The 19,443-nt window shown below is 50.1% G+C and overlaps 9 protein-coding genes across 9 annotated transcripts; 5 read left to right on the top strand and 4 right to left on the bottom strand.

Moving 5' to 3' along the window:
• Nucleotides 1-39: 39 nt before the first annotated feature.
• Nucleotides 40-1,893, top strand: PV06_02379 (uncharacterized protein). Its single transcript, XM_016403052.1, has 4 exons — nt 40-560; nt 626-776; nt 921-1,714; nt 1,772-1,893. The coding sequence occupies exons 1-3, from the start codon at nt 535-537 to the stop codon at nt 1,341-1,343; spliced, it is 600 nt and encodes a 199-aa protein (XP_016266949.1). The 5' UTR covers nt 40-534; the 3' UTR covers nt 1,344-1,714; nt 1,772-1,893.
• PV06_02378 (uncharacterized protein) lies at nt 1,761-4,619 on the bottom strand. The gene has a single exon (XM_016403051.1). The coding sequence runs from the start codon at nt 4,461-4,463 to the stop codon at nt 2,469-2,471; it is 1,995 nt and encodes a 664-aa protein (XP_016266948.1). The 5' UTR covers nt 4,464-4,619; the 3' UTR covers nt 1,761-2,468.
• A 960-nt stretch (nt 4,620-5,579) lies between these two features.
• PV06_02377 (uncharacterized protein) lies at nt 5,580-6,793 on the top strand. Its single transcript, XM_016403050.1, has one exon. The coding sequence runs from the start codon at nt 5,748-5,750 to the stop codon at nt 6,651-6,653; it is 906 nt and encodes a 301-aa protein (XP_016266947.1). The 5' UTR covers nt 5,580-5,747; the 3' UTR covers nt 6,654-6,793.
• Nucleotides 6,794-7,304: 511 nt separating this feature from the next.
• Nucleotides 7,305-8,730, top strand: PV06_02376 (uncharacterized protein; the record flags this gene model as incomplete). The annotated part of the gene is made up of 4 exons (XM_016403049.1): nt 7,305-7,564; nt 7,646-8,078; nt 8,138-8,627; nt 8,690-8,730. 4 exons carry the CDS (start codon nt 7,305-7,307, stop codon nt 8,728-8,730), a joined length of 1,224 nt encoding a protein of 407 aa, XP_016266946.1.
• A 1,118-nt stretch (nt 8,731-9,848) lies between these two features.
• Nucleotides 9,849-11,263, top strand: PV06_02375 (uncharacterized protein). Its single transcript, XM_016403048.1, has 2 exons — nt 9,849-10,550; nt 10,658-11,263. The coding sequence occupies exons 1-2, from the start codon at nt 10,079-10,081 to the stop codon at nt 10,774-10,776; spliced, it is 591 nt and encodes a 196-aa protein (XP_016266945.1). The 5' UTR covers nt 9,849-10,078; the 3' UTR covers nt 10,777-11,263.
• Nucleotides 11,264-11,343: 80 nt separating this feature from the next.
• PV06_02374 (uncharacterized protein) lies at nt 11,344-13,296 on the bottom strand. The gene has a single exon (XM_016403047.1). It carries the CDS (start codon nt 13,264-13,266, stop codon nt 11,608-11,610), a length of 1,659 nt encoding a protein of 552 aa, XP_016266944.1. The 5' UTR covers nt 13,267-13,296; the 3' UTR covers nt 11,344-11,607.
• Nucleotides 13,297-13,520: 224 nt separating this feature from the next.
• On the top strand, nt 13,521-15,357 carry PV06_02373 (uncharacterized protein). The gene has a single exon (XM_016403046.1). The coding sequence runs from the start codon at nt 13,618-13,620 to the stop codon at nt 15,205-15,207; it is 1,590 nt and encodes a 529-aa protein (XP_016266943.1). The 5' UTR covers nt 13,521-13,617; the 3' UTR covers nt 15,208-15,357.
• A 118-nt stretch (nt 15,358-15,475) lies between these two features.
• PV06_02372 (uncharacterized protein) lies at nt 15,476-16,233 on the bottom strand (the record flags this gene model as incomplete). Its single annotated transcript, XM_016403045.1, has 2 exons — nt 15,868-16,233; nt 15,476-15,739 (listed from the first exon to the last, which is right to left on the bottom strand). Exons 1-2 carry the CDS (start codon nt 16,201-16,203, stop codon nt 15,476-15,478), a joined length of 600 nt encoding a protein of 199 aa, XP_016266942.1. The 5' UTR covers nt 16,204-16,233.
• Nucleotides 16,234-16,678: 445 nt separating this feature from the next.
• Nucleotides 16,679-18,981, bottom strand: PV06_02371 (uncharacterized protein). Its single transcript, XM_016403044.1, has one exon. It carries the CDS (start codon nt 18,921-18,923, stop codon nt 16,818-16,820), a length of 2,106 nt encoding a protein of 701 aa, XP_016266941.1. The 5' UTR covers nt 18,924-18,981; the 3' UTR covers nt 16,679-16,817.
• Between the last annotated feature and the right edge of the window lie 462 nt (nt 18,982-19,443).

Raw genomic sequence — 19,443 nt, 5'->3', positions numbered from 1 at the left:
ATGCTCACCATCATCATCATCATCATCATTAGTGACGCGCAGTCGGGTTCATCTCTTCTCCTTCTTTTGTGTCTCTCGCTCTCACGCCACACACGGCTTGAATTACCCCAAATGGCTCAAAACGGCCCTTTCGATTCGCGTGTTCTCATGTCACGATGGTGTCTCGATTCAGATCGGGAAAGAATGGGGGTTTTCCTCCTTGTTATCGAATGATCCCCCCCTCTCATCAGCATTGCATTTCCCTTGGGCCATGAGTTACGAGTTCCTCGTACTTTGTATGGCTGTGTGTGTGTGAATGTTTAGCGTTCGGTTCCTGGATTCACTCTTGTAGTAAAAACGACGTCACTCATGACAAGATGCGAACTCGTACCCTTGACACACACATATATTGAGATCCTTCCCACTTCACGTACAACTCACTCTGTCTTGCTTCAGATACCAAACCAAACTTGCTTTCCGATCAAATCCAAAACGAAAAATCTCTTCTTTTCTCTTTGAGAACTCACAATCATAAAAACACAAGTCATCAACATCATGGCTTCCGGACAACCTGCTGACCCGTATGTCCCAGACTGTTTCAGTTCACCACACCAAAGAGAGCTTGCACAGTTAACCATCAAGACAGATACAAGGCGAAGAACAAGGATGAACCCGGTGTCGAGACCAAGATCGAGGAACTGAACAACTTCGTCCAGTACCAAAAATTTGGAATGATGACGACCCGTATCGCCGAGAGTGGTCTTCTCGTGTCCAGATGCATGGCTTTGGCGGCGCAGGTATACATTCAACCCATTTTTGTTTTTTGTTTTTGTTTTTGGCCTCTTCTCACCACAAAACGTTCACTCACACACGACACATGTCCACACACACAATGTGAAGCGGTGACTGACATGTTTCGTTTTGTTGTTTTGGTTTTTTAGGAATCCGGCGGAGTCGACCTCCTCTTCCACACAAACACCGAGTCCGGCAAGACCCACGACCTCGAATCCGACTCCCACATCAACATCTCCTTCTGTTCGGCCAACGGCAGCTGGGCCAGCGTCTCCGGCACCGCCACCGTCATCTCCGACCGGGACGTGGTCAGGAAGTACTACACCCCGACCCTCAAGACCTGGGTGGGTGACCTGGGGGACGGCACCCACGACGGCAGCGAGAACGACCCACGCATCGGCATCATCAAGGTGAAGGCCGTCACCGCCACCTACGCCGTGTCCCAGGGCACCTTCATCGGCAGGGGGGTCGAGATGGTCAAGGGCGCCATCACGGGTGAGGCCGCCCAGGTCAACGCCCTCCGTGAGATCAACGAGCAGGAGATCCAACAGTGGAGGTCTTCACATCCTTAAGAGAGAAGAAAAACAACAGCTCAGAGGGGCAAAGACCAAAGTCGAGAGAGGGATGCGAAAGTGGTCAAATGAGTCTGACCGTCGGTCATTGAGCTCTTTTTTAAGAAAAAAATCCCCTAAAAAAACCTTTGCCGACACACGTCTATTGATGTCACTAATATCTTACAAAACGTCCTCGGCTTGGGGAACGAGAAAACCCCCAAATAAAGAGATCAATGATAACTCATTTCAAACTACTTGCATGCCCCTCGATTCCCTCTTTCTTTTTTCTTTCGCGTCGTTCCTTTCTGTGTGAAGCAACCCCTTTACTACTCTACCGTGCTGCGCATTCGAAAACAAACAAAACATGCCTTGGATGAGCTAGCCTCAACGTGCGTACCTCAAGTTAAATCCGTCTAAGAGTTTGCACTGACAATGTCCGAGTAAAGAATCCGAGAGTATAGAAGAGTAGTTGTGTAGCATTAGAGGAGATGGTTTCTATCCTGTTTTCCCCTTCGTCCTTTTTCCCAACCCAAGGTATTGTTCGTAGCAAATACACACACACAACGAATGTTTTCCATCGTACGCCCTTTAACACCCGCCGAGTTAATGCCTCATCCCTGCACCATCTTGTATGCAAACAATCGAGAAGAAGTATTCCTCGCATAACACAAATATACCGCTCTGATATACACACATTAAAAGAATTCTACATGCACATTTGACTTTCGTTTTCTCCGACACAATGCTCGCATAGCGCCAGAGATGGGAATCGAAAGGTTGAAAGGTGAGTTGGTCGCTCCCTCATCATATGTATGGTAGGGAGATCAGTCCGGATCGTAGCGACATGGCAAGGCTGGAGTTGTTAATACAGCTGTTGTGAATGATAGAAAGGGTGGCCTCATGGTTCGAGATCCCTGCTTGTGCTGGAGACGAAGTGTGGCTTCAGAGGTAGAATTGTTCTGAATGGAGAATGCTGCTGAAAGGCTTGTACCATCGAACGTCTCCCTTGCCTGAGGATCTCAGAGATCAAGATTTGGAGCATGCATGGCGCACTGCCGGGAATGACCGTGCATAGCATAGTCGATAGGCTCCAACAACCGACCCTAAACACCCTCATGGAACTCTTGATTCGGATGAATCTGTTTAGTAGCGAGAGCGTCGATCGTTGTAGCCTCCACCAGACCTTCGATCCCCAAAGCCGCCAGTAGATCGTCGGTTCTCAAAACCGCCTTCGGAATTGCCGCCTCGGAAGACGCCCTTACCTCCACCTGAACCAAATGGGTCGTCCTGATCATACCGACCCCTTGATCTCCGGTCTCCTCCCCTCATCTGTCTGGGGTCGCGATCCATATCTGCAGTTATATTCAGACCGTTGGTAGATTGGAAACCCATCTTAGCAACCCAATGACTAGAGACTCGAGGTGGAGTCTCAAGACCCCAACCATATTTGGCAAGGTCGTTGGCCATGTCCACAATGGCTTGCTTGCTCCTGCTGGCCTGGCTTTGAACCAAACCCCCCATGATAGTCAAGTACGCCTTGGCTTTGTCAATCATCGAAGTAGACTTGACTCCTGTCTCAACAAATTGCATGATCTTGCCAGCATCCACTGACAGTTGTGAAGGCTGGGTCATGTCTAGCTTGCTTGTCTCCAGATTCTCATCTTCGCTGATGTTGTGTGCGTGAATGTCGCGCATCAGCGATCTGAACTCGTAACGTTCGTCATCTTGCAAGATCAACCAACCCTGTCCAGACTTGCCAGCACGTCCAGTTCGACCCAGTCGATGGATGTAATCCTCAGTACTTCTGGGTAAACCGACTTGAATAACATGCGTAACATCTGGGAAGTCCATACCTCTAGCTGCAACATCAGAGGCCACCAGGATAGCACTGGTCGAGTTGCGGAATTCCTGAGTGTTTCTCTCACGCTGGCTTTGAGTCAGCTGAGACGAGATCTCGAGCACTTTGCACGGTGATAGGGGATGTGGGGCGAAGAATCCTCCTCTCTGGCCGCGGTCACCAAGATTTTTCAGGATCTCATAAGCCAGTCTCACTTCATTAACCGAGCTATAGAAGATCATGGCTTTGAAGGGTTTATTGTTATGAGGGTCTTGTTTGTGTGCTTGAATGGCTTTGTAGGCGATTTCGGTGACTGATGGGATTTGGTTCTGCAGAGCCGGCAAGTAAACAACTTTTTGTGGTACTGTTTCGTGCGTAGCAGACTCGTTCGGGTCGACGGTTCTGACGAATTTGAAGTCTGGCTTCATTGTCTGTCTCACCAAACCCACCACGGACTTGGGCATGGTGGCTGAGAACATGAGGGTCTGGCGGTCCTTTGTTTCGAGAGGAGGCATGTATGTCTGGATTTCTGCGATTGCCTCTGAAAATCCGATAGTCAAGAGTCGATCAGCCTCGTCCAGAACAAACGTCTCAATGTTGTCAAGCTTGAGTCCGCTGTAGCGATCGGATAAGAGATCATTGATTCGGCCAGGCGTGCCAACCAGGATATGACAACCCATACGCTGCATGAGCTTAAGGTGATACTGTTTCTGAGTACCACCTACAGCAGTCTGGACTTGAACTCTTGTTCCGTAGACGAGCTTGCGGGCTTCTGCAGCAATCTGCTCCGCGAGTTCTCGAGTCGGGGAGATGATCAAGGCCCTGGTATCGCCAATATTGGGACGTCTGCCCTCTAAAGAGGGGTCTTTCAGTATGCGCTGCACAATTGGTGTCAAAAATGCCAAAGTCTTTCCAGTACCAGTCCGAGCCTGAGCAACAACATCGGCACCGTCTAAACACTCATTGATAGTCATTCGCTGGACTTCGGTCATTTCGTCGATGCCTCTCTTGACGACAAGATTGTCTACAATCCTTTGGTCCACAATGCCTACCTCCCCCAGCTCTGAAAAAGTGGCATATTCACGTTGGACGTCCGAGACGTCCTCGGCGCCCATATCTGCGGCAACGGCATGTTGGCGATATTGTGAGATTGACGAGAACTGACTGATGCGAGTAGATCTGAAGGTTATCGTCCTGCAGGAGGAAGGTGATAATCGGGAAAGGGTAGAGGAGGTATAGGTCGATTGGAGGGAACGGAGTGCTCTGAAGGCGAAACGGCCCTGTCGGGCAGCGCCGTACATGTTGCCGACGAAGGAGCAAATGGAGGAGAGTGCGGAAGAGGTGATAGGAGATCCGAGACAAGTAAAAGAAACGATGAATGTAATGAATGTGAGGACAATACAAAAGAATTGAATCAGGCAAGAGAATTAAGGGATTCCTTTCAACGCTATCGCGATTCCAAAATTTCGGCGACAAAAAGTTCACGAGCCGGAAGAGAAAAGGGAAACCGTGCCATGGTCCCGTAGCCAATGACATTGGAGATGTCCCAAGCTAGCTTCTTGTGGCTGATAAGATAACGAAAGGAGGAAAACACGATCACGTGCTTTAAGATCTTAGTAAGCACTCCTACCCCGTGGAAAAAGAGTAGGAAGGAGGTACATGAGGTATACAAGCACGGAGTAGAGCGTATGGCAGTACTCCGTGTATACTGTTGCTGATAGCATGAGTCTCATATCATCAAGACAAGAGTATTCTCAGCCACTGCAACATTCCCATGCGTGAAAAAGTCATCGCCATAGATGCTGGCAGGAAATTACTGCTCAATTCTCAACATCGATTGTGAGTCTCAGAAATGGCCTGGACAAAAGGGTCTCGAGAACGTGTTAAAACCGCCGCAGTGGCCAGTCTACTGACGCCGGAGAGCAATGAACCTAGGTCGAGAAGGACATCAGCACTCGTACTGATGCTCAAAATGGCACTGATGCTCCGCAGATAGCCGACAAGATATGCTATCGCAATCGCGAGAAGGCTATCATCCCGATGTCTACGAGTGTCCTTTGGGCCTGTCTGATGCTGGGTCGGTTATGCGGCAAAGGATCGTGACCTATGATCATCATTGTCGCAGCTAGATGTATATTTTGTGCTTCGGGATACAAGACTCTGTTCGGGAAGAATGACAATTCAGCGTTCAACATTGGCCGTTGGCTACTCCCCGTAGTTCACGCCGCTAGTCAGACCCTCGCGATCTGGCCAGTCAATCGAGGTGTAGAGAGTTTTGCGACATCGGCATCAGGGTCTTGAACATTGGACACGGCGCAATTTGAGGCCAGAGAGACAGCGGGTTGTGGGGAATACTTTTCAATTCCGCGATTACTATGTTGCCACTTGCCCTGCCCGCACCTTTCCCCCTCCCTCGTGTATTACCACGGGTATTACCCGTGCCCTCGCTATCATATATATCCGAGGGTACGAATACTCAGTATTTCTCTATCAGAGACAGATCTCGTATCAAAATTTCCTAATCTACTCTCCTCTCGCACACTCTTTACCATCAGTCTACTGTCACCTATATAGTATCGCGAGCCATGGCACCCCCCACTGCCACCGAGACCACAACGGTGCCCGCCGTGGGCTTCGACAAGCCCGATAGCCAGCCCGCAGGCACCGCACCCAATGAGCCTGGATTGGCAGAAGAGCCCGCGATGAACCATGTTCAGAAGTTCCCCAGCCCACCGCGATTCACCGACAAGTATGAAGAGCGAGAGTACCTCAAGGGCCGGCTTGCTCTGGCCTTCCGCATCTTCGGCAAATATGGCTACGACGAGGGTGTGGCAGGACATATCACGTTGCGTGACCCTGTCAACCCTCACACGTTCTGGGTGAACCCATTCGGCGTCGCCTTCTCCCAGATCAAAAAGAGCGACCTGATCCTCGTCGACCACGAAGGCAAGGTCATTGACGGTGGACCATGCCGCCTCCTCAACACCGCAGCGTACATGATCCACGCCGCCATCCACAAGGCCCGACCAGACGTCCTCTGCGCCGCACACAGCCATAGCATTTACGGCCGGAGTTTCTGTGCTCTCGGCCGACCCATCGACATCATCACACAGGACAGCTGTGCGTTCTACAACGACCTCGCAGTTTACCGGCAATTCAAGGGCATTGTGCTCGCGAAAGAGGAGGGCGAGAATATCGCAAAGGCCATCGGTCCCAAGAAAGCGTGCTTGCTGCAGAACCACGGTCTGTTGACATGCGGACAGACGATTGAAGCTGCCGTGTTCTGGTTCGTCAGTCTCGAGAAGTGTTGCCGCGCTCAACTCATGGCCGACGCCGCGGCCGCTGGACGAGGTGGTGAGACGATCAAGATCGACGAAGAGGATGCTCAATACACGTACAAGAGCGTCGGCACTCCCCGAGCTGGATGGTTCAGCGCGAAGCCCATGTTTGATGTCATGGCCAAGGAGTGTGGTGACGAATATCTGCAGTAAGATGAATGCTTAGCAAGTTGAAAGTCAGAAACAACCCTTCTTTGAGAAGATTCTACGCCCGTTGAATATGATACACTTGATGATGAGATAGGTAGTTATGAAATTCAGAGTTGTCGTAGTATTGTTTCGAATCTAAAAGCCTTCAACATTTTGCATTTCCTAATGGCCCAGACACCACGCCGATAGCCGCTCTTGTCATATCTGCCTGGATATTTTACATACGATCCCCGATTGTGATGGTGATCATGAGCTTATTGTGTATCTCACTCTGCTAGCTTAGTGTGAATTGATTGCGTGGCAGTGGACATATCGATACTCAAGCTGACTCGCATGGCCGATGTACTCGAAATGATCCTCGGCTCCGCTCCACTTTCGCGGGGGGTGTGGACGTGGTGAATTGGTGGACCGGGGAGTGTTGTGCAAGGTCGTAGAAGAACTGCCAAAAAGATCCATCGTCCATTTCATTGATTAAATTTTCGACCTTTTCAGGCGTCCGAGTCATGGGAAGCTCTCGTATAGCCGAGAACTGATCGAATTGAAATCGACAGAGGGAGGTGAAAGACTACTCACGGAGTACAAGGTCGAGATCGAAAGTCAACTTGTGAAAACCGCCCCTATACACCACCACGATCACAGCCTTCCCACCTTAGGATGCCGTCCAAACTACAAGGGTTCTCGATCCTGCTCGCACTGGCTGCGGTCGTGTACCAATTCCTCCTCAAGGACATTCTGTTCCGAACCGTAGGACTAGGTCGAACAGTCTTACCCGTCTCTTCATTCCCGTACAAATGTCATCGGATCCATGGAGATCCCAACATCCAAGCATGTGAAGATATGTGGCTGGATGAGAATTCCAGGACATTGTATCTTGCCTGCTCGGATTCGGCTGCCCGGAGAGATTGGATGCCCAAGTGAGGGTTTTTTTCTCTACTTCTACCTCTTTTCCTGCGTGCTGGTGGTAGATTGAAACGCTGACCATTCTTGCAAAACAGTATCCACCGCCTCAATGCATCTGCACGTGCATTGAACGATCACATTGTTGCGATGGAGATTGACAACCCGAGTACTTCTGGCGGCTACACTTATCGAGTTCTCGAGACTCCAGGGTTCCCGGGGGTCAATGGCGATGGACGTATCCATGTCGTGGGCATTACGGGAATTCACTCTACAGATAACTCGGACGCGCAACTGTGGCTGGTCAATGACCGTCCTTCTGTGGATTCGACCACGGGCGAATTTCTAGACCAAGAGGTCGTCGGTGCCAATGCCACAATCGAGGTATTCGCGACCAAACCAGGTGCAGAGACCATGCAACACGTCAAGACATACGCCGATCCACAAATTGCGACACCAAACAACATAGCCGTGACGAAGGATGGTGGTTTCTTCTTCACGAATGACCATGGTCCTCACAAGGTCGGCTGGGTAAGTACAGTCATATACACAAGGCTCGTGCTGTATGTGAAATGCTGACCACTGCAAAGCGCCACCATCTCTCACCTGTTCTCGGGACCGGCGACGTCTCGTACTGTTCGGCGACTGGCAATTGCAAGAAGGTAGCATCCGGGTTCAAGTTTCCCAACGGACTCCATCTCGGCAGTGACGGGTTGTTGTACATCCCCAGTGCTGCAAAGGGGGATATCACCGTGCTCAAACCCGCCGCCGATGGATCAGTGACACAGGTGCACTACATCCACCTCGACTACCCCATCGACAACTTGTCAGAAGACGCGAATGGCGACATTTTTGCCGCCACGATGCCCAAGGGTCTCGCGTCACTGGCAACGTTCAACGACCCGTTGAACGCGCCGACTGCGCCCTCCACGGTCTGGCGCATAAGGCGACTCAATCGACATTTACCAGATGAGTATGAGTATCAACTCGACAAGATCATCGAAGACGGCGCAGGGGAGAAGTTGCCTGGTATGACCACCGTCATTCATGATGCGAAGACCGGAACATTGTTCATGAGTGGTGAGTTATCGATCCTGTTGTACGTATGCCCAGGACTGGTGAAGCTGACGATCATGTGAAAGGTGTTGTTTCTCCCTTTATTACCTTCTGTGAGAAGATCTAAAAGGAATGTCTGTTCTTCCTTTTGGTCTCCTTTCTCTCGACCTTGAATGATCCTCCTAGGGCAGTACTCGTATCTGTCCGGCTGGGCTTTTCTTCACCTGAAACAACTTCCAAGTGTACTAGAACCGGGAGTCCTTATGACGAAACTGGCTTTCCACAATCGAATCCTTCCTGCGAGTAGCACACTCAGAAGGCCCATATGCATACTCCGTACATGTTGCTACTCCACAAAAGATAGAGCCTCGTTTGTACTCCGTACTGTAGTATCTTCGAGCACCCGCCATGTTCATGACGGCGGGCTCTTCCTGCTGATCACAACGCCTACGACGTCATAAGGCTACGAACAGAACTGGGCCCTAGAGTCCCTGGAAAGCCCAGAGAGGCCATCATCGAGCCCCTCTAAAAACGGCCAGTCGGCGCCCCGACACTCCGTGATGCTGAGGGGCCCATAACGAGGATCCAGCCCGTGTCGCCAATCTTTTGGTTGTTCCTATTGTACAGTGTGCATCGGAATGTCGATTGTTGTGTCTGTACCTGATCATCATCAGCTTTCGCTTGTCTCAGTTTGAAGACTTTTTTTTGTCCGCCTGCATCTGTGGTTTAAGGATACTCGTAATGAGTTATCTCCTGGTCTCTGTAAGTACGAGCAGACTGATGTTACCTTGCATTGTTCAACAACCTCGGACGCCTTGGAGTGTTATACTTTGTACAGTATTTCTCGGACCCCGAACGACCAATGTCTGTCTGGGGAAGACACCACGGCCTACCCACGTCAAAATCCAAGAAGATCCATAGGCGCGTTACGACTCACCAAGATACCCATGTCAACTTGGCAAGCCACACTCGTAACACAAGGTGAGATACTTCCGTACTGGAGTGCAGGGTCGGTCGGTCCCCTTTGTGGAGTTTAGGAAACTAAAGGGTACGGAGTATGCCATGCCATCTATGACCTACTACAGTACTCGGATACTCCGTAAGAGCCCAAACCCACTATCGATGAATCCGATGTTCTGAGAAAAGTGTGATCCCTTCAGCTGGATGCAGATGGCGTAACAACTAAAATAAAGAGGAGGGGCCTCCTCCCTCTTCTTTCTCACAAGCTGACCTTACTTTTTGTATCGTATCTTCCAGATTGAAGCGTTATAAAAACATCTCCCACTTGATATACACCACCACCACCACATTACTCGTACTCCGTATACTCAAACAATCTCAAAACCATCACAGTTCAAATTCAGCCTGACCGGTCCCTCGTCCTTCTCACCTCCCTCAGCTTTTGGCCTCGAACCACCATCTCCTTTTTTTCCCCTCGAGTCTACTACTACTTTACCTCCATACCCTTTGCAACAATGTCCGCCATCCCACCACCACCCATCATCACCATCAACGCAACCAACACCACAATTTCAGGTCCAGGGTCAGCGACCTCATCCTCTGCAGCTGCGGCGGCGCCCCAACCCACCACGTCCTCCTCGCGACCCCAGAAACCGGTGTTGGTCAAGACCTGTTACCTCTGTGACGAACAGAACCCGGGTGACTTCAGCCCCACGACGAAATACCTCGAACAGTGCCTCTTGTGCAGCCGCCACTTTTGCCCGATCCACAAGTCCGAACAGTGGGACCAGGTGTGCGACATCAACCACAGTTCCTACTACCACGAGTGTCTGGAGAGGGCCCGAGCCGAACTCGCCTCCCAAGGGAAAGCTTCCCCCGACGGGACCAACAAACGAGCCCTGGCCGAACAGTTGATCAACGAAGGGATATACCCTAGTTTGGGGGAACGGGAAAAGGCCATCTTTTCGACGAGCCCGGTCACCGACGGTACGTTTTGTACATGCCCCAAAAACGACACACCTGCGCTTCCCCTCTCTTTTTTTTTGATGACGACGAAGGCTGACCTTTTTTAAATTTATTTCTGTGTGTTTCAGACAAAATCCACGAAATCGAACAATTCCGAAGTCTAGATGCAGCATTGTCTGGACAACCTGCGAAAAAGGGTGCACCCGTTGAAGAGGTGGATGTCGTCGGGGCTGACATTGCCGTGTGATTGATATACTGGGTAGCTGAACCACCTAACAACTTCACCACATGGACCACAATGCGTGGGAAGGATAGGGCTAGAGGGGAGATGCGGGTGTTCTCATGTCCTCGGGAAAGAAGTCAATTTGTACCTCCCCCCCTACCCTCCACAAAGAGTGTGGTGAACTCGAGTACAAAGTGCGGCAATCGGAAAAGGACGATCTCGTTGGGATAAGAAGAAAAAGGGAGCGCGTGGAGACAAGACACATATTGCAAACGTTGGAACCATTCTACCCTTTCGGAAGTCGCTTTGTTTCAAGGACGAGATGAAGATATACCCATGAGACCTGGAAATGATATGAGTCAATCAAGACGCAAGAGAAGAGAGACCACGGTTGGAATTCTACCATTTTCAAGATACATACCCAAGTATTCATGTCAACTCGGCTGGTTAATGGATGGACGCCAAAAAAAATAAGCCAAATCCAGACAGAAACAAAATAGGACAAATGAACCTGAATAAATCTTGATCATTCGAACACTTCTATGAACATTCAAAAGCAATTCGGTCCAAGGTATATCATTGTACCTGGCATGATAAAAGATTTCCAATAGTATTCAAACGAAGAACCAAATCCACACACAGACAGACACACCACCCTGCATGCCCACAATCATAACGCCGTGCTCGCTCATAATGCATTGACTCTCGACCCTCTCAGGGCCTTACTAATACGCTCTGTAACTCAATTCTCAAGATTCACATTTGATACTCCATGACATGTCAATTTTGCACGCCTCCCCCTTTCATACTGCATCATATGCACACACCGAAATCCCTGTCCGAGATAATCCCAAATCATACACACTTGATCGCCTCCAGAACACCCATAGCTCTCTGTCCTTCACGCTCAAATACACCCACCACCCTCTCGGCTTCCGCTCGTAAACTGCTCTCTGCTTGACTAGCGACATGTCCTATCCACTCTTGCACAGTCATTTGTTCTTCCTCTCTGGATAGTTTGCCGCCTGTCAATCCCAATAGATCTGCGGGTTGAGGTGTACCAGGTTGGAAGACGAGCTCAATGTCAGCTGGCTCCCAAGCAGGCACGACCTCTCCAGGACTTGAGGGTGCGAGGGGAACTGTCTGCGTTTGAGTCTGAGATGTCAGAGCATGCCGCACCGAGGCAGAGCGCGCACTGGGAGGAGCGTTTTCTATATCTGTAGAAGGTGAGCGACCCGCCGCATAAGGTGATTCGGTGGTAGCCTGAGGGGTAGCTTGAAGATGGGGAATGGATCGAGGAGCGGTTCTCGAAGAGGTGGCAGTGCCTTTTGCAGAAGGTGTAGCCCTCGTTCGAACTGGAGTTGGCGAAGGTTGTGGCGGAACGCCGATTGGGCTCAAATGTCGTGGTGTGCTCCGTATCCCGGGACTGTTGGCAAGGGTCGGGTATTCTATTTCTTTTCGTGGCGTAGGTTTTGGACTAGGGAGAACTGGGTCTTGTGATATTACATCAGGTATAGATTCTGCTTCGGGTTCGTCTTGCGTTTGCATTTGTGTCTGAAGCTGAGTCGGGGTCTTGTCATCATCGATTTCTACTTCCGTGGCATGCAATTCAACGGGTGTCACTTCTGGCTCTGGCTCTGGTTCCGTCTTCTTGGCCTTTGTTGAACGTGTCGTCTTCGCTTTCTTGCTTTTCGTTGTCTTGGCTCTTCCTCCCGCACCTTTCCGCTTTCCTTTAGTCGTGGCTGTGGAAGCAACTGACATTGTTGATAACACGGATGTCGTACTGGTATCTATTGATTCGTCCAAGTCTGGTATGTCATTGAGCGAGGGAGCTTCAGAGAGCATGGTTGTATTATCTGATTGAGTCGAAAGTCGAGTCGAGACTTTGGATGACCGAGAAGACCTTGACGCGCGACCTTTTTTGGCTTTGGGTCGTTTTGAAGGCGCAGTTGTGCCTGCGAAATGGAAGAAAGGACAGTCGGGAGACCTGCGATAATGCTCATCGAAAGGGTTGTCCTTGGGTTCCCAGCCATCTAACGATAGTTTGCAATATGTGCAGCTGACAAAATCATCGCTCTCGGGTGTTGGGGCATAGTACCAGCCTGCCTCCACCATCTTTTCAGTTTTACACGTCCAACCACGCTTCGATTCGTGAGGCCATCCTATACCAAACGTAGCTCGGCGTGCATCTGCGTGATGCTCTCCCGTTGGATCGTCCATATTGTTGATATCAAGTCTCACATTTTGAGCCGCGTCCATAAGGATCGCCCATGCGCAATCGCTTGAGTGTTTCAAATGCTCCTGGATTGGATCATCATCAGGTTCCCAGCCATCCAGAAATCTTCCGCACATGAAGCAGATGGTGTTATCATTGCTTTCGCTCGAGGGTTTGTAGTAGAAGCCAGCTTTGGCCAATTCGTCGGGTGTTGGTGTTTTGTGAGGCCATCCTAGCTTTGATCGTTTCGACGGAGGCTCGAAGCTGGCGAGACGCGCTTCAAGAGTAGAGTACTCCATTTCTCGAGTACAAAGTTGTGGAGAGGTAGGTAGTACATTGGTGAGAAGCGCAGTTGCGAACCTCATTCATGTGTTTGTTGACACGGCCGCAATCAAGTTCTGCCGAGGCTTTACCGATGGCTCGCGCTCTCTTGGCACGACTTAGTCAGCAAGGGGCTGTTCGCCAATGACGCAAGGGCTGAATCTGTCTTGCGAACACCTTACGTAGGATGGGCCTGAATTGGTGCTACGTGGAATTCTCCCCATTCAATGCACACGACCCTTGCCAACAGCACACCATGGAGTCTTTAAGTATGCGGTAGCATTGACGATGGTTCACTTTGTTATATCTAAATCTTTACTGCCTCCAGGATGACACTACGAGTTGTTCCCAGTGTACTGGGAAAGAGAGCCTTCCAGGAGCTCTACCATGCTCCTCGACTTCCTCTCCTCGTAGCCTCCAGACGCCTGCCCACCTCCTACAATGTCCGATACTATGCCAGCTTGCAGGAAGATCGCGGCCGAGACTCAGGTCCTCCTCCCGGATTCGACCCATCAAAAGCTAAGAAGCCTCAGAGCAGCTCTCCCTCCACGTCGCAGCCCTCTCCAGGGACCTTAAGCCCCTCCAAGACTAAATCTTCCAGTGAAGGTCCGCTGAAGCCTTCGACGTCATCATTGGGGTCGCAAGACTGGGAAGATAATCCGGATTTGAGCATATCAAAGTTTTCTGAATTGCCTGGGAAGGATTTCGGAGTCAATCAGCATATGTTGATCAATGAAGAATTCAAAGAAGCGTTGAGACAGATACTTTGGAAGTTTCGTGCGCCAATCCGGTATGCCTTTGCGTATGGATCTGGTGTATTTCCGCAAAGCTCAGGCAGCACCGTGGGAGACTCTAAATTACATCCTTCGCCTCCGGAAGCGATTATGAAAGTTCAAGATGGAAACCAAAAAATGATTGATTTCATATTTGGTGTTTCATACAGTCAACATTGGCATTCTTTGAACCTGCAAGAGCATCGGGACCATTACTCGGCGGTTGGCTCGTTGGGTTCTTATGCTGTTTCCAAGATCCAGGACTCCTTTGGAGCTGGAGTCTACTTTAATCCTTTTATCACTGTCAACGGAACTCTTATAAAATACGGTGTGGTCAATTTGGACACCTTATGTAAGGATCTGTCAGAGTGGAATACTCTGTACCTTGCCGGCCGCCTACAGAAACCAGTCAAGATCTTGCGCGACAACCCAGCTGTCCGACTTGCCAATCAAGTCAATTTGATTGCAGCTGTCCGTACAGCCCTACTGCTTCTTCCTGCCAATTTCACCGAACGCGAGTTGTATGGGACCATCGCCGGGATATCCTACATGGGTGATCCGAGAATGAGCATTGGGGGCGATGATCCTCGCAAAGTTGAGAACATTGTAAAGCACCAGCTCCAGAACTTCCGCCGTCTCTATGCACCACTTGTTGACAACCTTCCTAATATCTCTTTTGTCGATTCCGCATGCTCCAGTCGAGATTGGTTGGATGATCCGACTGTCAACGCGAAACTGGCTCAGAACATGGACCCTGTCACCCGAGGACATATGGTTCGACGCCTGCCCAGTGCCTTCCGTCAGAAATTGTACTTTGAATATCAATCCAAATTCAACATCCCTCGATCCGAATTCTTGAGGATGCTTGAACAGACAAAGGATGAAGATCCAGATCGTATCCGAAAACGGGAGGGTGGTCCTTTCGAACAACGAATCGCTTCTGATACCGAAGGCGGCGGCTTACGTGAGGAAGTGCGACAGGTCATAGAGTCGACCATTCGATGGCCTTCATTTACGCAGAGTCTCAAAGGACCCATAACAGCAGGTTTTGCCCGAAGCTGGCGGTATGCGAGTGAAAAGCGGGCAAAAGCTAAAAAGGGAGCTCTTGCAAAACAATTGGAATCGGAAAAGGAGAAAAAGGTCTGATTGATCCAAGGAGGAGATGTAGACAGGTTATAACGTTTTCTTTTGTGTATATGTATGTGTTTGAGACATTGGAGCGGATGATGTGGCAGCTACTTTCCTGCCCTCTCCAGAGATAGTACCCCAAAAGATTTTATACAAACAGAATTCAAACCACAGACTTGTGTTGATCATCTGAATGATGATTGGAGACTTTGGTCTGTTCTATTATATCCTCGTAGCCTCATTGCCCCAACCCAAAGAAGCATTACGAAGTAGAAATGCCTATAGGTTAAAACTTCTTCGTCTCCCCCTTGATACCATCTTGGCTGTTGTTTGTGTCCTGGGTGGCCCCCGCCGCGACCTTCCAACCGGCCTTCCAGAGGACGTAAAAGGGTATGCCCACGCTGTAAAAGTAGACCGCGGACCTGAGATAACTCGCCGCCTCACTCCGGACGGTCATGTACAAGACACTGTACACGACCCGGGCGGTCAAGTACTCTGCCGCACAGATGTTGAGATCCCTCGTGGGGAGGGAGGTGCATGTACCCGCGATCTGTCGCTTTCGGTCAGCGGGTTCGAGTAAACGTATCAAGGGGGAGGGTGGAAGGGGGGATGGGTTTATGGAAAGACTTGGGGATACTTGATGATCCATATGTAACGATTCTGGGTCCAGGGACTTACCATCGCAGCCGCGAACAGAGGAAACCCTTCCAGGGCGTTCAAATGGCAACCCCTCGCGCGCCAGAGCATGTCCGTGGTGGCTTTGGGTAGGGAGGGTCCCAGGCGTTCCAGGTTCACCCTCGGGACCATGTTGGTGAATGCGTGAGCGGTCGAAGACGTCGACGTAGACATGAGCTTGCCCAGGACGTAAATGTGTGGTGGGTACGCCAGGGCGTAGGAGACGGGAATGGCGTGCAAGGCGAAAGAGCGTGAAGAAAAGTATGGCCAGGAAGATTGTGGTGGTGGGGTGGTGCTGGCGCCGGACATTGCGGTTTTGGTTGTTGAAGTGGTGGTCATTTCTTGACTCGAAGAGGTCACACGATAGATAGGCAACAAGTGTTTTTGAGGGAGTGTAGAATCTTTGTATGGAATGGATATTTGTACTTTGAACAATGTTGACGGGTGTTGATGATAATACGAATTGTATACTGACCATTTTGACAACAACAACAACAGGACAACCTTACCTTTATATACACCCTTCATACACGGCGATGGATCAAGATGACGGAATTTTCGAATCTTTTTTCCTTCGCGTTATGCGAGGGATATAATTTGGTAAAGAGAGAGAGAGAGAGAGCGAGCGCGAAAAACAAGAGTGGATGTGAGGTTTGGTAAACATAACGTTATGTGCGGAACATGGGCTAGGGAAGATTGGGGGACGCCAACAACACGCAATCAAATCCACGTCTCCCAACATGACCGGACAAAAATCGCAAATCTTGTTAGAATGTGTGTATTGTCTATCTTGTGTTCTGGAGAACTGACGCAATGATCAAGAATGTATGTTCTGTAATGTTGCTAAATCTCCTCTGTAACGTATAAAAAGTATCACTGTACCAGTCATCATCATCATCATCACCGTAACCACATAAAATGCATATCCATAATATATTCCAGTATTTGTATATTCACCACCCGAATTTTTCCACATGTACATTTACATCCCATCCTTCCTGGACAAGCTGGGCTACAACATTCCTAACATCCCGCACAAGTCCATCCGGGCCGGAGACAATGATGCATATCTTTTCTCTGTTTTTCGAATCATTCTGACTGCTCGCCGAATCTTTGACAGTGATCACCCCAGACTCCGTCCCAGCCGCGGCAAGCAATGTAGAAGACGATGATCTCGTTGACGAGGTAGAAGTCACCCAGTTCCAAACTTCACCTTTGACATCAGGTCTACCACCCTCGGAACGTGGGCCTCTTGTGTCGAAGGACCGAGTCACAATGCTCGCCACTTCTTCCTGATCAGCATCACCTTCAAGGCTTCGGGGATAGACTTTCATCATCGTAGGATCTTGTTTGACACTTCTGGCTCGAGGAAACATCGAAATCCACGTTGCGTGGGACGAGTCCTGTCGTACCCAGAAATGGGCGTAGCCGGAGAAGTTGGCGAAAGGACCACAGTCAACCACGGATTGTGTAGACTTGATCCCTCCACGGTAGACGGTTCGGGTGCTCACTGGGGCATCGGGTTGCATCGAACGGTCAACTCGGACGTCCCAGGCTAGTGGATATGTGACGGCGATGCCACTCCCACCTGCGACGAAGCAGACACGATCGGCCTTGTGGGCAGCCTCGAGGGCCTCGATGCCACCGTGTGGGCCGTCCATGATTACCTCGCAGTGTTGATGATGACGAGCGTATTTCAACAAGTCCAAGGAGAAGCCATCGATGGAACGAATGACAAGCTCGAGAGGCCAAGATTTGACACCAGCGTTCTGTGCTGGAGCTGGCGATGCAATAGTGAAGGGGTGTGTTTGGAAGCGATATTTGAAGCCCATCGATGGAATGGTGAGGAACACATGTTGTCCAGGAAGCCATCCGTGATGTAACCCAACTCGGAGGCCGAGGAGTGTCCGCTGCAGGTCTATGTCGCAGTGAAGTAGAACGGTGTGCCCATCCGGAGCCACATCTAATGTAGCAAGGTATTTCCGGCTGGACAGTGACATCCGCCAGACCAGTCTATCAATGGCCCAAATGAAAAGCGTTCCTGCCACGTACGGTCGAGCAGTGGGATAATGGAAGAACAGAAAAGCGAGTGCTGCCACCTGGAAGAATATGTGCAGACCAAGAAAAGCCTCGTAATATAGATGTCGAAACCAGCCGACGCTCGTTATGTATATGATAAAATAAGAAATTATGGCAGAGATTCCGACGAAAACCACAGGTGCGGTTAAGTATCGTATGAGGTCGAAGTCGAGTGGACGAAGGATGGTGTACCAGACGACGAACATACCAAGCATATGGATAATGGACACTGCTATCATCCATTCGCCCAGTCGTCGATGGAAAAGATTCAACCCTTCGTAGGACCAGCCAGTGACGAGTTTGATGGGTTGGTTCGTCTTTGCTGCTAAGAGATAGAGAACTGGTAAGTTCACGACGAATAAGAGGCCAGCTCGATCAGCCAGGATGAAGATCCATGATATGGTCAGGGGTGATCGGTACAACAGGTAGAAGAGATTGACTCCAAGGAAGAACAAAAGCAGCAAGGATGTTCCGTTGTCGGGGAGAACATTGGATGGAGATGTCAAGGCGCGTATAGGCGGCGGCTGGTACAAGAGGAAGGCCTTCAACCGGTGTAACAGAAGAGGCCGCCGAGGACTAGTGACGGACCCCCGAAAGAGCAAAGGTGTTGTTTCACTGCAGCACACATCGTCACTCTTGCCAGGGGGCGGTGTCACCGTGCCTCTCAATGTACTGGACGATGATGATACCGTCTCGGACGACGCTGCTGTACATCTCTCGGTTTCATGTCGCTGTGTTTTCCGCCTCTTTGAACTTTTATATATCTTCACACCACATGAGATCACAACCACAACACCTATGACGGCGTAATAGGTCACAATGAACCTGCGGTGCCATAGTAGGACTTCGATGATCTTCTGTAGATGTTCCGGCGTCGGACCCCTTCGTCGGGAAGTTTCTAAGACTTGGACAAGATCACTGGAAGATTTGAGGGACAGTCGGAGGACATTTTGAATGTCGAACGGTATGGCGTCGTCCATGGACAGGACTGACTGGACGTCGTATAAGAAGAAGATGCCTGGATGGGGGAATGACGAGATGATCAAAGTTGATGCTGATTATCTGATAAGATCCGAGTTTTCAGTCGCTTTTGGATAATGAGCGATATCGGTCGAATGTGCCGAGACTCGGCAAAACAACCACACGACAACATCTTCAAGACTTTCACATCTGCCACGACTTGTGTCGGAATCCCAGTCATGAACATGACCGTCTAGTATGGGTTCTTAGGCTCTGTAAGCTACCATGACCATTGATGCTTTGGTCGAGAATCTCTGGCCCTTGCACTCCGTCATCATGGCCCTGGACAAAAGCATACGCATGCAGCTCGTCCTCGAGTTTCTTTGTCCATTCATCTCTGCTGTGGCCGAATCGTCTCTCCTCTCTCGTATTACAAAGACCTATCAAGTTGTCATTATGAGCTACTACTATGTGTGTGTTCAGAGAGGCTGCAAGGGTACACCACCTTGGCTTGATTGATCTGGGCCACATTCCAGAGCA

This window comes from Exophiala oligosperma, assembly GCF_000835515.1.
Source record: "Exophiala oligosperma strain CBS 72588 unplaced genomic scaffold supercont1.2, whole genome shotgun sequence".
NCBI lineage: Eukaryota > Fungi > Ascomycota > Eurotiomycetes > Chaetothyriales > Herpotrichiellaceae > Exophiala > Exophiala oligosperma.
Note: the sequence above shows the minus strand (reverse complement) of the source record. Positions and strands in the feature narration are given on the sequence as shown.

Bases quoted from the DNA above. Each gene is read 5' to 3' on its own strand.
- PV06_02379 (XM_016403052.1), top strand. From the start codon at position 535: ATGGCTTCCGGACAACCTGCTGACCC. The intron at 561-625 runs GTATGTCCCAGA...CCATCAAGACAG, and splicing joins TCCGGACAACCTGCTGACCC to ATACAAGGCGAAGAACAAGG. The intron at 777-920 runs GTATACATTCAA...TTGGTTTTTTAG, and splicing joins GCATGGCTTTGGCGGCGCAG to GAATCCGGCGGAGTCGACCT.
- PV06_02378 (XM_016403051.1), bottom strand. From the start codon at position 4,463: ATGTACGGCGCTGCCCGACAGGGCCGTTTCGCCTTCAGAGCACTCCGT.
- PV06_02377 (XM_016403050.1), top strand. From the start codon at position 5,748: ATGGCACCCCCCACTGCCACCGAGACCACAACGGTGCCCGCCGTGGGC.
- PV06_02375 (XM_016403048.1), top strand. From the start codon at position 10,079: ATGTCCGCCATCCCACCACCACCCATCATCACCATCAACGCAACCAAC. The intron at 10,551-10,657 runs GTACGTTTTGTA...TGTGTGTTTCAG, and splicing joins GACGAGCCCGGTCACCGACG to ACAAAATCCACGAAATCGAA.
- PV06_02374 (XM_016403047.1), bottom strand. From the start codon at position 13,266: ATGGAGTACTCTACTCTTGAAGCGCGTCTCGCCAGCTTCGAGCCTCCG.
- PV06_02373 (XM_016403046.1), top strand. From the start codon at position 13,618: ATGACACTACGAGTTGTTCCCAGTGTACTGGGAAAGAGAGCCTTCCAG.
- PV06_02371 (XM_016403044.1), bottom strand. From the start codon at position 18,923: ATGGACGACGCCATACCGTTCGACATTCAAAATGTCCTCCGACTGTCC.